This window comes from Penicillium cinerascens (assembly GCF_028974065.1).
Source record: "Penicillium cinerascens strain IBT 15544 chromosome Unknown contig_1_segment0_segment0, whole genome shotgun sequence".
In the NCBI taxonomy this organism is placed as follows: Eukaryota; Fungi; Ascomycota; class Eurotiomycetes; order Eurotiales; family Aspergillaceae; genus Penicillium; species Penicillium cinerascens.
The window spans coordinates 3,733,619-3,753,447 of record NW_026695287.1 but is presented as its reverse complement, the minus strand read 5'-3'; the positions used below and the strand labels follow the sequence as shown (position 1 = coordinate 3,753,447).

The following is a 19,829-nucleotide window of genomic DNA, read 5'->3' as shown; positions in this document are numbered from 1 at the left end:
ACACGGACTACGAGGATAGAGAATGCACAGAAAGTAAAGAAAGGTAGAGGGCGAAGGAAGGGAGAAAGCAGACTTGATTGAGATAATCCTAAACTGAGGCGCGCTCTCACCGCCCGCGCCGCGTTCTGTCCAGTTGGTGCAGAAGCCAAGCAGGAAGCACGAAGCACGAAGCATGAAGTATGAAGCACGGTGTAATGTAGAGTAGAGTAGGGTGGAGTATAATTGACGTGTCAAACCGTCAAGGTGAACGAAGGAGATGTCCTGTTCATGGCCACGACCCAGGCTGTATTTGATACTCGGTCTGATCGCGAACTGAGATCATTTGGACAGCACCTGAACGTCTAGCATTGTCCGAGCAGTTATAGTGAATCTGCACTCATCACCCTGCCTCCCTAAGGGACCTTAAAGTTAGGAGGTAGACAGAGAACGACGACAGCACTTACGGGTCGGAACCCGGTAGGAAAGGGTTGTAGATGAGGCCGGAGAAGGAAAAACAGCTCGGAGCAGGCGGTGCAATGCATCTACGGAGAGTCCAAGAGCGGCCAAACGATAGGACGAGAGCCAACCTGGCAAAAAGCCCCCCTGCAGGGCCACGTCCACGGGCAGCGACTGCAGACGCGGAAGAATTGAGTCCGGGCGGGAAACGATTGGACAGGCCGTGATGATGAGAATGCAGAATGCAAACGGCGTCTGTGCGCGATAAGTCTATCCTGGTCTGCAGGGTTGTCGGGGATGCCAGGTGTCTTATACTACCAGTGATATCAGTTATAGTGATGGAGCCGGTGTACAGTACAGTACTTCCGCCGAGATCCTATCTAGGAAGACGGTCCAACGTACATTGGAACCGGAATGAAGTCACCTCGGGTGTCAAACCTCGAAGCTTAACCTAACTTTACAGTTCCGCGTTGCAGTACATTGACGTTCATTCCACACTAGCACGTAGCGAATCCTACTGCATTGCATTAGGCCCGTACCGTCCAGATCGAACCCCTTTCTCTTCTAATTCCAACTGGCAGAGTGGATCGACCCTAAACCGCCCCTGGGCCTAGCTTCAAACACAATCAACCCAACGTCCCGGGCCCCTCCTCCTCCTCCACTCACCCACCGGCCCTCATCGTCTCACTGGCTCGAATGGCCCCGAATGACTGGGCTAACCATCCCGACCCGGTCTCACTGGCCCGAATCTTTCCATCCTGCATCGATTTGGGACTAATGTCTCCTAATTCCACGGTTTCCACCCGGGAAAAGCACTTGCTTCCCGCAGGACGTCCCTTGGCTCTGGGCCTGCCAGGGCCAACCGTTTCCGAACTGTACGACACCTCCTGATGCATGGCCCCCCCCACTATATCGTACTTTTAGCCGTAATTTTGGGGATCTGGCATTTCTGGAAATGATGAAAGTGCCCCGTAATTCTTTCCAAGGCCCTGCAGCTTTCCTCTTTTCCTCTCTCTCTCCCTGCGCGATCCCGGCTGCTTCTTTCCCAGCCAATCCATTCAGTCGTTTCCAGCCGGGACACATGCACCTTGTGTTTTGATGCCATTTCGTGTGGCTGATGCGTGTTTTCTTCAATTGCACTCCTTGAATTTGGGTTGGTGCTTTTTTGGCTATTTCGGTCCTTCTTTTTGACTTTCTCTTCTATGGGATATGGACACTTAAGAGTGAACCTTGTCTCGCTCGCGTGTTTTTGTTTTCTGGCTTCGAGGGTCGACTTTTCGTGTGTGGCACCCTTTCACTTTCATTTGACACCCGGGTGGTAATTTGCGTTTTTGATATCGGAGATTTTGTCCATGGTCTGATCTGGATATGTCGAATCCAGCCGATAGACCGTGGACTGAGGAGGAGAGGGTATGCCATCCCCGATATACGCGAATGTTGCGACTGATCGCGAACCTACGCGACACACGACTGACCGAGACAGTATGCCCTGCTCACGGAAATCCTCAAAAAGGCCGGCATCCCGTCGAGCCATCTCGTTCGCATGATCAACGAGTTCCGTATCAATCCCAATTGGGATGATATTCCTCTGCCGCAAGGTAGTCAACATCGACCGTATATCTCACGAGACCGAACACACCGTAACTAACCGATACAGGTCGTTCGCTCAACTCGTGCAAAATGGCTTTTTTCAACATGCAGCACCAACCGGGACAGCAACAACCACAAAAATCTCATCCACCACCGACACCAATTCTTCGTCCCGATACGACCGGGACGCCCGTTCCCATAGATCCAACGATACGCAAGCGACCACTATATCCAGCAGAGAAACCACTCGCTCCGCGCGCCATTCAGCCCCGGCCACCAGCCAGCATCGCATCCTACAGCAGCGAGAGCTCCGCCCAGCTATCACCACGATTCGAAGTCTCCGCCAGCGAGCCACCGCGCAAACGAGGCCGCCCAAGCAAAGCAGAGACCGAGCGCCGCAAAGCAGCCGCCGAAGCCCGTGGTGAACCCTACCCACCACCACGGCGCTCCGGTTCAGGCCGCCTGAAGATCTCCTCGCCATCAAGCCCCGCAGGTCCGGCACCGTACGCAGTACCACCACCCCCGGTAATGGCCTACGACGTGCCCACGGCACGTCCAATTGTACCTGTTCCCCCGGAAGGCCGCGACGTGCTAACCCGGAACATGGGCCTGCGGGAACTACCACGGCCCCAAGAGATGCCTCTGCCATCACCACATGCATTGCAACTCGGTCCGCCGGATAGTTTTCCCCCGCGTCTGAATAGTACCAGTGAGCGTGGCTCTTTTAGTGCTATTCCGGATCGCTTCTCGCCGGATGGCCGGAGGAACTCGGTGACTAGTCGTGGTGAACCGCCGTACGAAGGCCGGACGAGTACCACGCCGGGCGAGAAACCGCCCCAATGATGTGTCACATGCACGTCGATTACGATCGACTGTTTTCTTTTTCTCATGAATCCATGAACTGACGAACAATAGACAGCGTTTCTGTGTTTATTGTTGTTTATTTTAATACTGCTTGCGTCTGCTTTCTTTCTACGCACGCTCTTGCTCACCTTGATCTTCTCGACTCATCACTTATCTTCCACTATGACAATACACCACAAGCACAAGCATCGTGCACTGATGTGTCCATGACCACGATGAAGATGGCTCTTTGCCTACGCCTACGACTATAAATTGATGCTCTGCATCTTGCCAGCCTTTCTTTTTATTTTTACTTTTTTTTTTTCATTGACCTTTCCAGCTTCCAGCTTTTGCTGATAATTTCTGCTTGCTCAGCCATAGCGTGATGTGACATGCACCCAATTATGACTTGCATGCGGTGGTCCTTTTGAGCCTTTCTTATTCGCTGATGCTTTTCACTCTCTGCCTTGTGCGTTGTGTTTCATCCTCACCGCCGACCTGGCGTGCTTTTGTATTATTTAATCATCTCATTCCTTTCTGTGTGCCTTTCGTGCATCTCCAACTGTTCACGGGATACATGTCGCAACCCACCATGTGGACTGCCCCACATTGGGTTTTTGTTTCTTTTTGTTGACATTTTTTTCTTCTTTCCTGCCTCCTTCCTACTTATGGCGCTTGTAAGATTATGGACTGAGATATAATACACAGCGCAAATGCTTCGTCGATCAGTATTCAAGTAAACCACTATGTAATATATATGATAGCTACCTTACCCTAGTAGACCTACTAATAGGTACCCAGCCTAATACGCAAGTCACCGATACAAAACCAACCTTGGAAATCCCACACCGCGAATCCGGGGTCTCTCACATGTACAGGTTATATCCTGGGAGACGTGTAATACTTCCGCTCCCAGATCCATTTTCCGTGCATGGAACTCAGCCTGGGAGATCAAGCAGGTTTACAAAGGTCCTTCGTATACTGAGAAGATTATTGACATTCTTCAGTTTCTTCAGCTGGCATCTAGCCTACGATGGACTCTATTTTGTACAAGGAAACGGGTAAGATTGACCAACTCGCTAAAGGTACACACATGCAGCAACCATGCAAGGAAAATGAAAAGCGAGAATGCAAGCTGTGGAACCGTCGTATTCACTCTCCTCCCCTCGTCTCCTCCCATCTCCAGTACAGAAAGCATCCTGGGTATACTTAACAAGAGCAACACACCTATAAAGTATCACGAGCACGACCCAACAGCCTGCGAAGCGAATCCTCTCCTCCAGTATTCGACTCCGAACCCGGCGTGCCCGTCGCCTCGTTCAACGATGCCTCGGGACCAGGAAGAGACTGCAAGGAAAGAGACGAGGAGGGCGGGTGTGATTCACGCCGTTCGGCAGGTTGGCTCTGCTCGGACTCGGGGCTCTGTTCCTGCTCTCCCTCCTCCGATCCCTTCTGATCCATCTGACTCCGCAACAGACTAACAGCCGCACTAAACCCAGCTGGACCCTTGCGTGGAAACGCATCGAATAACTTCCTCTGCTCAACTTGCAGGTCCAGCGCTCTGTCCTTGACAAACTTCAACACATCATGGGTATTCTGCACCCTCCGTGTCAGGTAGACCTTGGGCCCGGCGCCAGGGTACGTGTCTGATTCAATACGCTCCAGCTCCTGTCGGTAGGCAGTCTCATAGATATCGAATTCTGCAGCTCCAGGTGATTCGCTGACGATTGGCTCGGGCTCGACTTCGTCTGTGCTTTCTGGCTCGGCGAAGATGGGCGTTGTGTCGCTTTCGATGTCGTCGCTTGGTTCTTGTGAACTGCCGGTGTATGTGGATGGGCCGATGAAGAGGAAGGGGAATTCTTCTTCTAGTGGGTCTCGGGCGTGGCCTCGGGTTCCTTCCACGCTTCGTTTGGTGGTTGCTGAACTGGCTCGTGATAATGTGGGGTGAGGGGATGCAGATTGCGAGTGGGTTTGCGTAAAGTCGGCTTTGCCTGTTGATCGGCCACTATGTATTGAGCTGGAATCTTTTCTTTCGGGCTCGAACACTCCACTAGGCCATCGGCTGCTGGATGGGCTGTACTCTGGCCGGGAAGAGAAACTTCCTTCGCTGTATCCTGAGCCTTCGGCACCGGAGCCTTCACGGCCTGCGCCCAGAATAGGATGTCGCCCCAGAGCATTGCGAATACCACCGCCTAGACTGGGACCGCCTGGAGCATTCGCATCGAGTCCAACAGCGGGAAAGTCTTCGCTGTCATCCATCTCCATTGGCGGTTCAACGAAATGCGACTCGTATTCGTCACCGAGGATACTTTGTATTGACTGTCCTGCCTTTGAAGGATCGACCAGCCGTTTAAACTTCTTCGCGGCTTTCATCTGCATCCTTTGTTAGCAAAGCCCCATTGACTATTAGGTTCACGTACCAATGTCATCAGAGAACCCATGTTCGTCGTAATAGCACGGTTCATTTCTTCCTCAGTTGGAGGCTCGACAATCTGGGCCGTGTTCTCCTCGAAAGGGAGCAGCGGGTCAACGCCGTTTCCTGTCACCCATGGATGATCCTACAAAGTCAGTAAACACCCAACACAACAAAAGGAACAAACTGACCCGCAAGTCGCGCATTTTGATGCGCTTCTCTGGATCTTTCTCCAGAATGCGACTCATCAGATCCTTAAAATCCTCATCCGGCTCATCCTCACATACCACCTGGTCACTCCGAATGCTTTCATACAACTCAAAGATGCTTTGTTGTTCGAATGGAAGCTTCCCATACCGGAGGCAGTATAGAGTGACTCCCATGGACCAAATATCAGCAGCCTTGCCAGAAACATCACCATGCTTCACAACGCAAAGCTCTGGTGGCAGGAATGCCGGAGAGCCGACCGACTTGGCCGTGAACATGTTCGAATTCTTCTCGAACATCTCCGAGACACCGAAATCAACAACCTTTAGCACATCGTCGCTGGTCACGAGACAGTTATCCGGCTTGATGTCTCGATGAACAATACCCTGGGCATGTAGATATTCAATTCCCAGTATCAGATCGCGAAACCAGCAACGACAGTGCTCGTCGTCATACGGGTCGGCCCTTTCTCCCAATCCGATCTTCATCACAACTCCCTTCTTGCACATTTCCATAACCATATAGAGCGAATCTTCATTCGGATCGTCTAGCACCTCGATCAGCGAGACCAGGTTATTATGATTCAACTTTTTCATGATCGCAATCTCCTCCTTGATCAGATATAGCGGATTCTTCGCATTCACATTGTCGTCTTGCGAGGGATGGCGATGAAGAGGCGAGTTGAATCCAGTACCAGGTCGTTGGGGTCCTCGCGGCCGGCGCATAAGATGCGACTGAGCACGTTTCCTCAATCGCGATTTAGAGAATTCTTTCACTGCCTTTGCATATCATGTGTGCAGTCAGCACTATTGTTCGCGGGTGGATCTCGATGGGCGCTCCATACATATTCATTGCCAAACTGATCAGCAGCCAGATGAACAGCCCCGAACGATCCTCGCCCGATCTCTTGCCTGATCACATATTGGTTGATGCGGTGTTCGGCCGAGCCGTCGTCCTGGCTCGTGGTATATTCGGAGCGGGCGTCCAGCGTTTCCTAATGTCCCATGATCAGTTGCGGGCCTGTCATGAACGGGCATTGAGGAAACTAACCTTCACAGGACGCCTTCTTCGAGGGTTTCGTTGACGATGTCTCTGTGGACTATCGAATGATGAGGCCGAGCTGGACGTAGTTCGCGTCGTCAGGCTAGATCTCCAATGAGGATAGCGGTGAAGCTTACTCGACTCTGATGGGCTGCGGGGGTACACTACCCGCACCATCTATAGAGTCGCCCGAGGGCTCAGGGATATTGGGGGACGTCTCGGCGCGGTCCATTGTTGTTGGAAGATTCTGAGTTGGGTTGGTGTGGGGTAGAGGGGTTGGAAAGTTAGAAGGCGGGGGTTAGAAATAACGGGGGTGCAGGCCCGTCAGCCTTACGGGAAAAGCTTTCTACAGGCAAAGTCAGACGAATAGGAGTAAAAGAAGAATGCAATGTAAATCCCAAGTCTCATCAGGCAGCTTCTTCCCTTTATCGCTGGTTGTTATCGATTAGACCGCGTTCACCGCCCGAGTGCCAACTCCCCTGAACATCAACAATCTCACTTTGGAGTGTCATCATTGCCCACCATGACCGTCTACTCTTTCTATATTTTCGATCGCCACGGTATGTGCTGTCTCATCACTCTGTAAGGAACCTAACTGACCCTCTCCAGCGGAATGCATCTACAAGCGCCGCTGGCTACCTCGCCCAACCTCGATCGTGGGCAAATCCAACCAGGTGCCGGGAGCCGCGCCAGCAGGGCTTGGACAGACTGTGAAAGCAGGAGATGATGATGCGAAGCTGGTTTTTGGAACGGTCTTCTCGCTACGGAATATGGTGCGCAAGTTGGGTGGGGAAGAGGACAAGTAAGCCCCCCAACCTGGCACGTTCGGGTTCAATGGCTAACCACAACCCGGTTTCAGCTTCGTTTCATACAACACCAGCCAGTACAAGCTGCACTACTACGAGACACCGACCAATATCAAGTTTGTCATGCTGACGGACCTCAAGAGTCCCAGCATGCGCATCGCGCTGCAGCAGATCTATATCAATCTCTTTGTGGAATACGGTTTGTGGCAACTCTGGGCTGCATCTAGACAAGTTCTAAGTGAGATTATAGTCGTCAAAAACCCGCTGTCTCCGGTCGAGCACCCCGGTGGCATCGGTGTTAACAATGAGCTTTTTGAAGAGTCCCTGGAACAGTTTGTGGTTCGTTCAACCCCGGAAATCATGGCGTCTTACGCCTCTTTTTTGTTGACTTGTTTCTGATTGTTAGCAGACTCGTGTTCTAGCGTGATACCGGCAAGCACCAGCATCTGATGCTGCACCACCAAGCGTGATCTTGGGAGGCAGACCGGTCATTTCTTAAGTTACCAGTCTGTTCAAGAGAATTGGAAATCCGGGGATACACCGCAATGGCGCTCCCCAGACGGCACGCCTTTGAGCTGAGCCCGACACCGCCTATCCCAAACGAGGCCGCTCAGTTGAATCCGCGCTCCCACGTGGCGCGCACGCCCGCCCTTGAGAGGGGACAATCCCGGACCTGCACCATAGCTCTCCTTTATATCGACCAGGAACGGAGAACAGAGCGCCGACGCAAATGAAAAGGGAGAAGAGGCGGGGTAATTCGGAAGCCAAGGCGGCATGTCATTTATAATCGATAGGACCCCAGGATGTGGCTTGATTCGGCATGTGTCGAACGAGGCTGCACGTTGAGCCGTCTCACAAGAATAAAAGCGCCAACTATCATCTACGAGAGACACTGGGCGTCCAATCAGTTCAGTTGATGCAGCCAAGACCCATCAGTTTTCGATCCCGCCGGGGCTAATGCACGGGTCATGCCGTGGCTTCTAGGATCTGGTCCGGGCATGGTGTAGCCCAGATAGAGAATGAGTAAAGAACCAGCAAAGAGAGAGTCGAAATCTTGGAAAGGAGCTGAAAGCGAAGGCGTTCACGGTACGGGGACATGCGAATCTTGCTTGTAACCTGCTCAGCGCATCCCACCTGCATGCATTATATCCATGTAACCAGCCACGGCCCGAGCTTATGCACGTCGAGCTGAGGACCACAGCTTATCTCGAGCTCTTCACCGCACAGCCAATCCACAGCCTGTAACTTTACCAGATTGCTGCCTTGCAATGCAACCCGCCGAACTGGCGGTCAGCAATGAATGCACTCGGTCCAGTGGAAAAGGTTCCTTAGGCGTATCACCCACGCTTGTTCGGTGGGGTTGAGGGGCAACGGCCTTTGTACATGTACTTCATCTCGGGCATCTAGCAGCGGGTGCTCAGCGGGTGCTCTTGTACTGCTACCAATTGAAGTACGCACCTACTTTTAGGGCGAAACATCGTGTCTATGTCTGTACGCGAGATGTGCAGTGGGAATTAAATTCCATCAATCGCACAGCGAGAAAAGCCCCTCCCCAGGGCCCCCTCATTGGCAGGAAGAAATGCCTCGTAGTGCACACGCATGGCCTTCTCTTCTCGTTAACCGTTTTCGCATGTGCTCGGTTCGTGAGCACGGCCGAGGTCGTCCGAGTAAATAAACTCTACAATCAATCACACAATCCGGGGTAATTGACCCATTCTGAAGATGAAAACAAAGCCCGTAGATACGTCAGCCACTCCCACGGAATAGACGGTGAAGCCCGAGGCTCCCCGTGCAGAGCTGATAGCCCTGATAGGCCATAGGCCCTTGTTCTGGTTTATCGATGTCGGACAAAGCCAACGATCATCTGAATGACGCTGCAGCCCTCGAGCTTACACCGCGCGCATCAAGATGGGGTCATACTCCTAGGCTGTGACTCCACGCGGGCTCCACGAACCGCCCGATGGGGAGGTGTGCATGATTGTCCCCGTGCTGCGGCGATCGTCCTGAGCGCAATGGAGATAATGTTTCAAGGTGCCCGGGCCTGCAGTAGTCTGTAGTTGGGTACAGAAGTGAAACGGAGAGTGATTCAATCGCTTGCTCTCCACTCTACATGCTACGACTACACGGAGGGCATCGAACTGGATGTACATAGACCAAGTAAGAGCGGTATCGCATGCCACAACAACCCCTCAGTGCTCGAGTAAGCGCCACACAGCGCACCCGGCGCATCGGCTCTTGCTGCTGGTGCGGGGCCGCAACCGAATCAGGTCCCGGCTCACGCCGGTGCGAAAGGTGCACAGCCTCATACAACCACGAAAGTAAAAAGCGCAAAGCAACAAGTAGTGAAGAGGAACCATCAATCCCTCGACGTCACACCATACGGCATCAGGTACGTGTCTCCAAGTTGAGTTGGGGGAGGGGGGGACGTCATTGGGATCATCCTGGCAATTTCGGACACGGAGTACTGGGGCAGAGAATTGCTTAATCTTCCTTAGCTTGCAAACACGGAAGAGGGAAGACCCAGCGTCCGTTCCAAGGATCTTCCGCGAAGAGGCCGGTTAGTATTTTATTATTACGGGTGTACATTAAATCTCTCACCTTGGCCTCCCGCGGCAGGAGAGCATGCGCCACCACAAAGGAATCGATCCGTAACATCCTAGGCAGAAGGGGACCTACTCGGGTATAGGGGACTGCTTAGCAAAGTCTTGGAAGACATTGTATCATTACTCCGGATCAGTTAATACTGTACTACCGAAGACCGCGGTAACTCTGTAGTATGTAATGTACAGAACTGTACGTTGCAGTTCCACATTTTCCACTGTGGACTCTCTGCTTCTGCGCCGACTAAGCCTTATTAATCACCCCGTAAGTAATCCCGCCGTTTCCCCATACAACGAACAGACTCGGGTCAGACGTTCCCCCGTGGTATTCTAATATTTCAACCGGTTCCGCCCTGCCCACCCCCCGTAGCATCGCCAATTTATCCCCCTCTGCCACCACTCTTTTTTTTTTCTCCTCCTCTTTTTACTTCGCATCTTATATAGTTCCAACATACCCACGCTGGGTCTTTCCCAGCGCCCTGCCTGTTTTTACGGCGTGCGCCTCGCAGCGTTTTTCTTTTCATTTCTTACAAATACCACTTGAGCTGTCGTCACTTTCTCTGGTTGCCTCACAAGTCAGGCCACACAAACGCCCACAACCACGACCACTTTTTTCCCGCCCGCACCTCTTCTCTCATCACCTCGCCCCCAGTTCTATCGCCCCGGTTGCAGTTGGTAGCTTCACAGCTTCCAGCTTCGTGCGAGCGACGCTCGTCCTCTTTCTCCGGGGACGACGTGATCTTTAGTCTCCCCAAACTTTCTTCGTCAAAACTACCGCACATGACTCCGTCTTCTCCTTCACCTGTTCCGTCCGCAGTCTCCTCCGCCGCAAATTCCTTACATTCGCATGACCGGGATGGAGACCCTTCGGTAACACGCGCCCTGGCGGGCATGAATCTGTCCGCGCTCCCACAAAATGGGGACGCCCTCTCCTCCGCGTCCTCCCCGGCCCCGAAAGCTCAGAAAGCCAAGATGGCCAGCCGTCTCTCGCGCATGTTTTCCGGCACCGGAAAGCAGACTCCAACTAGAGAAGTCGATTCTCACCGTGATCCTCTCTCCGACAGCAGCCTGGAGAGTGTTCATCCTCCCAACGGCAAGGAGAAGTCGTCAACCGTCAACGGAAACGGAAAAGACAAACCGTCTTCCAAACCGTCTTCCAAACCGTCGTCTCGTGCAAACTCCAGACCTCCCTCTACTCGAACCCCGTCTCGACAACCGTCTCTCAAAGAGAAAGATGAGTCCGGTGCCAAGAAGAAGACTGGTGGTGGCAAGGATCAGAAAGACGTTGCCACCGTGCACAAGCGCTTCGAGCTTATCCCAGAGCACTTGGGCAACCACTCCCATAACCTACGAAGTGCACGACGACAGGAGAAATTAACCGACCTCCTCCGAGACATGCTGGGCGGTGGGAGAAAGAAGGGAGACGATCAGGTCGATGAGACGCAGTTGTCGCTGATGTCGACCTGGATCGATCAGTTTAAAACCGAACGCGACAAGTTAGCCGCCGATAAAAAGGGCGGCCCGAATGCCACGGCAACCCTGGTGGACAAGTACGGCAAATGCCAGGAGATCGTCGGCCGTGGTGCTTTCGGTATCGTCCGCATTTCGCACAAGGTCGATCCCCAGGACTCCAAATGTGAGCAGCTGTATGCCGTCAAGGAGTTCCGCCGTCGTCCTCAAGAGACTGCCAAGAAATACCAGAAGCGATTGACTTCGGAGTTCTGTATCTCCTCTTCTCTCCGCCACCCCAACGTCATCCACACCCTCGATCTCCTGCAAGATGCCAAGGGCGATTACTGTGAAGTCATGGAGTACTGTGCCGGTGGTGATCTGTACACCCTGGTGCTTGCCGCCGGCAAACTCGAAGTTGCCGAAGCAGACTGCTTCTTCAAGCAGCTGATGCGCGGCGTGGAGTACATGCATGAGATGGGCGTTGCCCACCGGGATCTCAAGCCCGAGAATCTGCTGTTGACCACGCACGGTGCCCTCAAAATCACCGACTTCGGTAACGGCGAGTGCTTCCGTATGGCCTGGGAGAAAGAAGCCCATATGACCGCCGGTCTGTGTGGTTCTGCACCCTACATCGCCCCCGAGGAATACACCGAGAAGGAATTTGATCCCCGCGCTGTAGATCTGTGGGCCGTCGGCGTGATCTACATGGCTATGCGTACCGGAAGACATCTATGGCGTGTAGCCCGCAAGGACGAAGATGAGTTCTATCAGCGTTACCTGGAAGGGCGCAAACACGAGGATGGATACGCGCCGATCGAGACGCTGCATCGGGTAAGCATGAGCAGGACCGAGGCCTTGAGTGTACTTTCAACTGATATTTTAAAGGCTCGCTGCCGCAACGTGATCTATTCTATCCTGGACCCTAACCCCTCTCGCCGCATCAATGCCTCTCAGGTCCTCAAGTCCGAGTGGGTGCGCCAGATCAAGCTATGCAAGGCTGGCGAGGAAGGGTTCTGATTTTCGTTGGGGTTATCGAGTCGGGTTGCAAACGGTACCGGCGAGAAACTAAAAGGTCTGGGGTGGGGGATGGATACTTTCATTACCCCGTTATACACATAGGGTGGTTATCTCTCATTGGACCCGTTCAAGGAGGATGTTTGTGTCCTTGCAATGCTCCTAGATAGGGAGGCCCTTTTGTTTTATTTTTCATTTCTCGGCGCAATTGTTATATCCTTTTCAGCCCGTGTTTATCTTAGCTCTCTTGGTTTGGTCTGTCATGTTTTCCACGTCAATTCAACGAAGAGTCATGACTGTTTTTTTTTCTGGGTTAGAGTCGGCGTTGGGTTTTGCTTGTAATACTATGATGAGGGATGAGCGGTAAGGTTGTACTGTTCTGGATGTCTGACCACTTTGTCTGCTTTGGGTTCCCGTACATTTCACCCGTCCGTTTCTGTACATAGCAGTTCTCAGTTTCTCAATCAACCAGAAAACACATCCACATCCATCCACATCCACCTCCCTCCACCATCACCGCTTCCTAGAGTAAGTTCCGTGCTAACGTAGCATGACATCAGTCTGAAATGCGTGGCTCCCGCACACCCCAGCCGACGGCATCCGATACGGACCTGCTCTAACCGGAAGATCGATGATTGGGAAGTATCTGATCCTTCCCACGTCAGCCCTGACCGAGATCGACTCAACCCTGCTGCATTCCCGCGGACACCGCGCATTACCATCCCATTCACAATCAAATTCACTAGTCACGCAGCCTTGCCTTGCCAAGTCCCTCGGTCCAACAGTCTTTAGGCACCACCATTCTCGTCTCGGCGATGCCATGGGTGGAGTAGTACTGCAGAACCGCAGCCACAGGGGAAATAATAACTCAAGGCACCGAGGTTCTGCCATTATCCCAGTCGTTTTTAATTTCAGAGCTCATGACCCCGTTTTACGGTTACCAACTTTCCCTGTCCTGAATGACCGTAAATTAAGACGCGCAGTGTTCAGCCCTAATGACGTAGCCGCATCCGGCGCTGACTCAGCCCGGCACCGCCACACCCGTAAGGCAGACTCCCGGGTTTCCGCCTTGGACTGCGACATTGAGAACCGAGACCTCGCCGACTGGAGTTTGACTCCGTTTACTGTTCCTGCTTGAGTTATCTGCGTCCGATCCAGAGGCTTGATTCTACGTTTCTTGTCAGCTCGTTACTCGCTCGAAGAGGAATCCTCATCCGAATCGAATCCAGCCATGTCGTGGGCAGGTACGCCGTTTGACCCCCCGCCGAGTACTCGTCAATGAAAGAGGCCTTGCTAATACGCAGTGTGAATAGGGTTCAAGAAGAATGTCGGCCGCGCTACGACGCAGGTTATGATGAAGACTGGTGCGGAATGCTACCCCGCAGCGGGCAGGGGAATGTACTGATGGATCGGACAGGTCACGTCGAACGCACGAATGATCGAGACTATGAGATTGAGGAGCGGTATGGGCTTTCTACCTTTGCATTGCGTGTGAGGTGTGCGTGCTGATTCGGGATGCAGGCGGTACCGGACTATGGAGGCTGCGTCGAATCGGCTGCAGAAGGAGGCGAAGGGCTACTTGGATTCTCTGCGTGGTGAGTATCATGATACCCGAAGCCGGTGAATGGCGCTGATGAGAGTAGCCATGACTGCGTCGCAGATGCGCATTGCGGAGACCATTGATGCGTTCTATGGGGACGCTGGTACTAAGGATGGTGTGAGCCGGAGTTACAAGACGGCTGTGGAGGATCTTGATGCGGAGACGATCAAGGCTCTGGATGGACCTTACCGGTATGGATGCAAGGTTCTTAATCACAAAGCTCTCGCTAATTGATATAGTACAACCGTCCTCGACCCCATCTCCCGCTTCTGCGCCTACTTCCCCGACGTGAACGAATGCATCAAGAAACGAAACCACAAGCTCCTGGACTACGACTCGATGCGCGCCAAGGTCAAGCGACTCGTCGAAAAGCCCGACAAGGATGTCACCAAACTGCCCCGCACCGAGCGCGAAGCCGAAATGGCCAAGCAGGCCTACGAGCAGCTGAACGAGCAGCTCTTCACCGAACTGCCCCAGCTCATCGATCTGCGCGTGCCTTACCTCGACCCCAGCTTCGAAGCTCTCGTCAAGATCCAGTTGCGTTTCTGTGCGGAGGCGTACTCGCGCATGGCTCAGGTGCAGCAGTACCTTGACGCAGAGACGAGAGATCAGTATGCTCGCGGTGATCTGGATAACCGGGTTGAGGAGGTGCTACAGGAGATCCGTGATTTGAGCATAGCCGGGACCGTTTAAGGTGGTCTTTTTTCTGGGATACGTTTTAGCATAATGCCGGTTGTCTTTTTCTTGTTTCTGCTCTCATGGGGTCTCATGAGGAGTCAGATTTGCTTCGCTTCCTGTTTTTATTCCCAGTCTTGTACATGATCAATGGGTAATTTCTTCCCTCTCGCGAAGAACGCAAGGAGTTCAATATGCAATGCATTCATGAATATGCAGGGGTATCAATCATATACAAAGCTCCCAAAACCATATCGTAACACCCTCTATACAAAATGCCCATTCTAAACCCAATCCCAATGCGATGCAAAAACCACCATCAATCAAGATTGAGATCGAGATCAAGACTTCGAACTCTCCTCCCAATAAAACTCATCTTCCAAAACACTAACAACCGGCTCTGCAGCCCTCTGCACAGCAGCCCGTTCACCAGCCCCCATCTCGGAAAGCACATAGTCTGCAACAGCATTCTTCTCCCTACTCTCCGGTCTCCCAATCCCAACCCCAATCCTCAGCACCGACAAATCCCTCCCCCGTTTAACAGGATACATCCCCTTCCCCCTCAAACTTTCAAACGAACTGATCAACCCCCGATGCCCCCTCAAACTCGCCGCTTCAGACCCACCCCTCTTCACGCGCACTTTACCCAGCGGCGCCTCCAGCTCATCGTGCAATATGACCAGCGTCGCCGGAACGCCGATTGGGGCCGGAACTTCAAAGCCAGTGCGAGATGGTCCGACAAGTTTGTCAGCTTGTGACAGCCACTTGTTCAAGTTGCGGACTAGTTTTGGGCCGGACTCGTTCATGAAAGAAGGGCTGTAGTATGTCGTATAGTATTGATCGACTGCACCGAAGCGACTGCGGAGGAGTGGGAGGAGCGCATCTAAAAGGACGTGGCCGGCGCTGTGTCGGGTGAAGCGGTAGGGCTTTTGGTTGCCGATTGAGGCTATGAAGAGGAGGCGGCGGGGTGGAGTTGTCATTTTGGCTATGTACCGCCGCCTGGGGGCCGGTAGAGGTGAAGGAGTGGCTTGAGTAGACCCGCTTGGGGAGAAGAACCGGGTTGCTGGAATTTGTTGGTTGAAATTTCCGGAGGTTTGGATCAGGCACGGGAGATCGTCTCGTGACTGGTGCCGTTCGTTGCCTGATGTGGAAAGACACTGGGTTTCCCGTTCTGGATTCGAAACCGAACTGCTGGGTCTCGCTCGGACCGGTGGAGACGTGGATTTGTTCCGGATATTATGCATCCTTTTCTAGATTTGATTGCTTTATTTTTATTTATTTAATTTTTTTTTTTCAGGGGGGTTAAGGTTATAAGGAGGTGGTAGGGTACAGTACTAGGGAGGTAGGAGTTATGAGTTAGGTATGGATTTTGACTGGACTGGGTTGGAAGACTGGACCGCCTATAAGGGGTGCCCGTCAGCGTTTCCTGTGTCGTACTTTTGTAGGGCACCTGAACGGTAACTGTCATTCTCAATTATAGTCCCGGTCTAGGATGCATATGCAGTGATCTCCGATTCTCCGTTGGACCTTGACAAGGGTCCAGCGTATACATCGTCATCCTATACTTCATCTACACTCGGTCATCTCTGTACATGGCGATTCCTTGATAATGGAGCCATAGATTCCCAACGACAATCCTATAAGCACTCCTTATCAGGACGGATACAACCTTGGAACTCTCACTTCAAGTGATCATCCCCAACCCCACCCGCGCCGCGACCTAGCCCGGTCAGACCCCCGGTCCACTTCAGCTGTCGAACTCCCCCCGCCGTGGAATACGCAGTGGTCCATAGGCCCTGGGCCTTTACTGACCTGTTCGCGTCACTTCCTGGTCTCCGCACCCTCCTTTTCCCTTCACCCCGTTTCCCACCCGTCTCCCTGGGTTTTGATTTCTAATATACTTACCATCTATCACTTCCCGACTTTCGGCCTTTGTTTTCTTTTCTTTTTTGCTGTGACGTACCTCCGTCTGCGTTGTCGGATTCCACTATATCCCGTCAAAAGACTTTCCCTTCATTGCTTACTGGCCCATCGATGTTTCGGTTTCCTCTTTCCTTTGTTGTCAATTGACCGTTAGAAGGTCGGGATATGCCCTGGGCTTAGTCCTGGACCCTGACCCCTTGTCCAACCTATGAACACAGCTGGTTCTGTATATACCCTTTTCCTTTTCGTTCAACTGTCCTAGACCGTCATGTCATGGACGACATATTCATTCAGCCGGAGGACCTCCGTCCCTCTGTCGAAGAACCCGAGGATGGTTCAAGCTTGGAGCCCGACTCCGACACTGATTCTGATGCCGACGCATCAATGTGAGTCTCTCTGCCCATCCCAGTATAAGACCCCGAACTAAAACAACTAGAAAATCAACCAACTCGTACTCCTCACGCAACCTCCAAGTAACAATGGAAAATAACCGCCGCTACGCCGACGACTCTTACTTCATGCCCAACGACGAGTCCGAACTAACACGCCTCAACATCGTCCACCAAATCTACTTAATCCTCCTAGACGGCCGCCTGACGACCGCCCCACTACAAATGGAACGGCCTCGCATTCTCGACATCGGCACCGGACCCGGCGACTGGGCCATTGGAATGAGCGCCGAGCATCCAAATGCCCAAATCATAGCCTCAGACATCGGAGTCTTCGATTCAGGCCTAGGCCACCTCTCCCTACCAAACGTCGACTTCCAACTCGCAGATGCCAAATCGCAATGGACCTACCACGAACCATTCGACCTAATCCACATCCGCGGCCTCTCCGGCGCCTTTAATAACTGGCACGCCATCTACACCCAGGCTCTCGCCCACCTCAAACCCGGCGGATACATCGAAGTCGCCGACGCCGATCCCGCCGGCGATACGGTTGCAACCGAAGAGCCGTCCCATCTCCGCACATACGCCGCAGCCCTCCGCGCCGCAGCAGACGAAACGGGATACCCCCGCGACCTAAGACATCTCCGAACAGACGCCCTCTCGGAAGCAGGTTTCGTAGGCGTCCGCGTGCAAGAACGCTCCATCCCGATCGGTCTGTGGCCCGAAGACCCCCACGAGAAAACGCTCGGTAAGATGGCGCTGATTGCGCTGCTTGAGGGACTTGAGGCGTATGCGCTACGCACGTTGACTCGTTCTGGGCGCTGGTCGCTTGACGAGGCGAAGGATTTGTGCGAGAAGGTTAGAGGCGAGTGTGTCTCTGCGAGGGGGCTTACGGCTAGAGTGAGGATTGTTACGGGAAGGAAGCCTGTTTCTTTTGCGCAGAGGAGGGGGGAGGTTCTTGCGAGGGCTATGGCTAAGGTTAAGGTACTTAATGAAGGGCCTGATTTACCGAAGGATGAGTAGAGCTGGTTACATTGGGGGTTCCGTGGGGTTTTTGTATCATATTGGCATTGGCATAGGCATAGCGTATTTCATTTTTGGGGTGTATTTTTTTGATGGTCTTGTTATAGATTCTTAGTTGTCCTTGTGGAATGGAGTACATGTCCGAAAACCTTTCATATTGTCAAATAGATGCGGTACTAGCGATGTGATAAATGATGGACCAGAACTTCCAGGCGGTACATGCAAGAGCAAGGTCGCATTGGGATGAGAAGTGATTACTTAAATGATCGTAAGAACAATCTCGAGATTTAGTCCATGATCCCCAAATTAGGCCCACTTACAATATCTCCTTGGTTCGGCTGTACATAGCTGGATGGATAATCAGATTGAAGACAAGCTGCAATCACTAGAATAGTCTATGTTCATTCGACATGGATATGTAAACCTAGGTAAACCGGGTAATATAGTCCGGGATAAAACATGAAAACCAGATGCTTTTGGATACTCCCCAAACCCCATGCAAGAAAAGACAAACCCATTACAGCTGGAACTTCGTGCGAATTCTGTCCGTTTTTCCCTTCCACTCCCACTCCTGTCCGCTCGCCCGCTGGATTCCCTTATCCACACGGCGCAGCTTCAAAGTGAATCGTGGGCCGAGCTCTTGCAGACCGGTCCGGATACCCTCTGCACCCTTCATCTCCTTGCCGTCGGAGCCAACAACTGCCTTCTCGGTCTCGCGCTTCTCGCGGAAGACGTAGCGGTGGCGGCGCACGAAGATGTAATCACGCTGGTTATGCAGGGTCACGACTTGACGTCCCTCGAAGTCGGGCTGCGGGGGGAACAGTCTGCGGAACAGGTGCGCCGTCAGAAGACCCAGGGGCGTGCGGAAGTTGTTCAGGATAAGTTCGGGCCAGTGTTCCGTTGCACGACCGTGGCCGGGTAGCCGCTTGCCCTCGATCCAGTTGCTGATGCTGAAGTGGAAGGTCGGGCCGACCGGAAGATGGACCATTGTCAGACCGCAAGGCTTCTTCTGGTCCTCGTTCAGGACGACCAGAGTGGTATACTCGCGGTTCGAGGCGAATTTGGCAATCTCACGGATCGAGAACTTGTGCGAGTGACGGTGCGCTGAGCGCCGGATGTACACGCTGTTGGGAAAAAGACCTGTCAAAATCTCGGCTTCGTCATGGAGGTTCGAGTTGAGCGAGGTGGTAATGAGGATTTTCGGGGCCGGGGGAGTCTCGTCGGAGAAGAGCGTAGGGAATTTGGCGGCGAGGGCTTCGGGTGCCAGGCTCAGGTTGGTACTGCGCGCTGAGGCTGTTGGGCTGGTGGCTCGTTCGGTGGCAGAGGGAAGCGACGATTTCTTTCGTCCGCGACTCGAGTCTTCGTCCTCCTTGTCCTCGTCGTCAGAGTCTTCGCCGTCGCTCGAGGCGATCATACTGTCGATGGACTCGTTGTCGGATTCAGCCTCTTCACTGTCGTCTTCGCCATCCTCCAGCGGCCGATTCAATTCGTCTTCTTCTTCTTTCTTGGCACGCTTAATGCGTTCGACGTCCACGGCCAGACCCAGGCCATCCTCCTCGGCGTCGCTGTCGGCTTCGTCCCAGACACGCTTGCGTTCGAGAGTCAGAGGAACGTTTTGACGTAGGCGCTCTTCTCTCAACTTGGGGTTCTTGGCTTCTTCCTTCTTGAAACCGTAACGCTCGGCTCGCCGCGCCGAGTCCTTATTTCTCTTACGCTTGATGTGCATCATCTGGCGGCGCATTTTGTTGCCAGACTTGACATCAAGCTCCGCACCAGGCGGCGGCCTCCCTTTTCCTTTCATTCCCATGGTGAATG

The 19,829-nt window shown here is 53.0% G+C and overlaps 9 protein-coding genes across 9 annotated transcripts; 6 read left to right on the top strand and 3 right to left on the bottom strand.

Annotated features, from left to right (window-relative positions):
• Window positions 1–1,803: 1,803 nt before the first annotated feature.
• Window positions 1,804–2,868, top strand: N7498_002948 (putative AT DNA binding protein; the record flags this gene model as incomplete). The annotated part of the gene is made up of 3 exons (XM_058450010.1): window positions 1,804–1,845; window positions 1,919–2,033; window positions 2,093–2,868. 3 exons carry the CDS (start codon window positions 1,804–1,806, stop codon window positions 2,866–2,868), a joined length of 933 nt encoding a protein of 310 aa, XP_058312354.1.
• A 1,227-nt stretch (window positions 2,869–4,095) lies between these two features.
• On the bottom strand, window positions 4,096–6,761 carry N7498_002947 (serine/threonine-protein kinase; the record flags this gene model as incomplete). Its single annotated transcript, XM_058450009.1, has 6 exons — window positions 4,096–5,241; window positions 5,289–5,426; window positions 5,473–6,267; window positions 6,333–6,482; window positions 6,539–6,608; window positions 6,667–6,761. The coding sequence occupies 6 exons, from the start codon at window positions 6,759–6,761 to the stop codon at window positions 4,096–4,098; spliced, it is 2,394 nt and encodes a 797-aa protein (XP_058312353.1).
• Window positions 6,762–7,052: 291 nt separating this feature from the next.
• On the top strand, window positions 7,053–7,762 carry N7498_002946 (TRAPP subunit BET5; the record flags this gene model as incomplete). The annotated part of the gene is made up of 5 exons (XM_058450008.1): window positions 7,053–7,089; window positions 7,139–7,331; window positions 7,389–7,534; window positions 7,586–7,674; window positions 7,745–7,762. 5 exons carry the CDS (start codon window positions 7,053–7,055, stop codon window positions 7,760–7,762), a joined length of 483 nt encoding a protein of 160 aa, XP_058312352.1.
• Window positions 7,763–7,880: 118 nt separating this feature from the next.
• Window positions 7,881–8,069, top strand: N7498_002945 (uncharacterized protein; the record flags this gene model as incomplete). The annotated part of the gene is made up of 1 exon (XM_058450007.1): window positions 7,881–8,069. One exon carries the CDS (start codon window positions 7,881–7,883, stop codon window positions 8,067–8,069), a length of 189 nt encoding a protein of 62 aa, XP_058312351.1.
• A 2,646-nt stretch (window positions 8,070–10,715) lies between these two features.
• Window positions 10,716–12,404, top strand: N7498_002944 (serine/threonine protein kinase SAT4; the record flags this gene model as incomplete). Its single annotated transcript, XM_058450006.1, has 2 exons — window positions 10,716–12,218; window positions 12,273–12,404. The coding sequence occupies 2 exons, from the start codon at window positions 10,716–10,718 to the stop codon at window positions 12,402–12,404; spliced, it is 1,635 nt and encodes a 544-aa protein (XP_058312350.1).
• A 1,228-nt stretch (window positions 12,405–13,632) lies between these two features.
• Window positions 13,633–14,694, top strand: N7498_002943 (amphiphysin-like protein RVS161; the record flags this gene model as incomplete). Its single annotated transcript, XM_058450005.1, has 6 exons — window positions 13,633–13,645; window positions 13,715–13,765; window positions 13,819–13,864; window positions 13,923–13,996; window positions 14,045–14,192; window positions 14,241–14,694. The coding sequence occupies 6 exons, from the start codon at window positions 13,633–13,635 to the stop codon at window positions 14,692–14,694; spliced, it is 786 nt and encodes a 261-aa protein (XP_058312349.1).
• A 323-nt stretch (window positions 14,695–15,017) lies between these two features.
• Window positions 15,018–15,656, bottom strand: N7498_002942 (aminoacyl-tRNA hydrolase; the record flags this gene model as incomplete). The annotated part of the gene is made up of 1 exon (XM_058450004.1): window positions 15,018–15,656. One exon carries the CDS (start codon window positions 15,654–15,656, stop codon window positions 15,018–15,020), a length of 639 nt encoding a protein of 212 aa, XP_058312348.1.
• A 1,216-nt stretch (window positions 15,657–16,872) lies between these two features.
• Window positions 16,873–18,014, top strand: N7498_002941 (class I SAM-dependent methyltransferase; the record flags this gene model as incomplete). Its single annotated transcript, XM_058450003.1, has 2 exons — window positions 16,873–16,985; window positions 17,036–18,014. The coding sequence occupies 2 exons, from the start codon at window positions 16,873–16,875 to the stop codon at window positions 18,012–18,014; spliced, it is 1,092 nt and encodes a 363-aa protein (XP_058312347.1).
• A 517-nt stretch (window positions 18,015–18,531) lies between these two features.
• N7498_002940 (rRNA-binding ribosome biosynthesis protein RPF1) lies at window positions 18,532–19,821 on the bottom strand (the record flags this gene model as incomplete). Its single annotated transcript, XM_058450002.1, has 1 exon — window positions 18,532–19,821. One exon carries the CDS (start codon window positions 19,819–19,821, stop codon window positions 18,532–18,534), a length of 1,290 nt encoding a protein of 429 aa, XP_058312346.1.
• Between the last annotated feature and the right edge of the window lie 8 nt (window positions 19,822–19,829).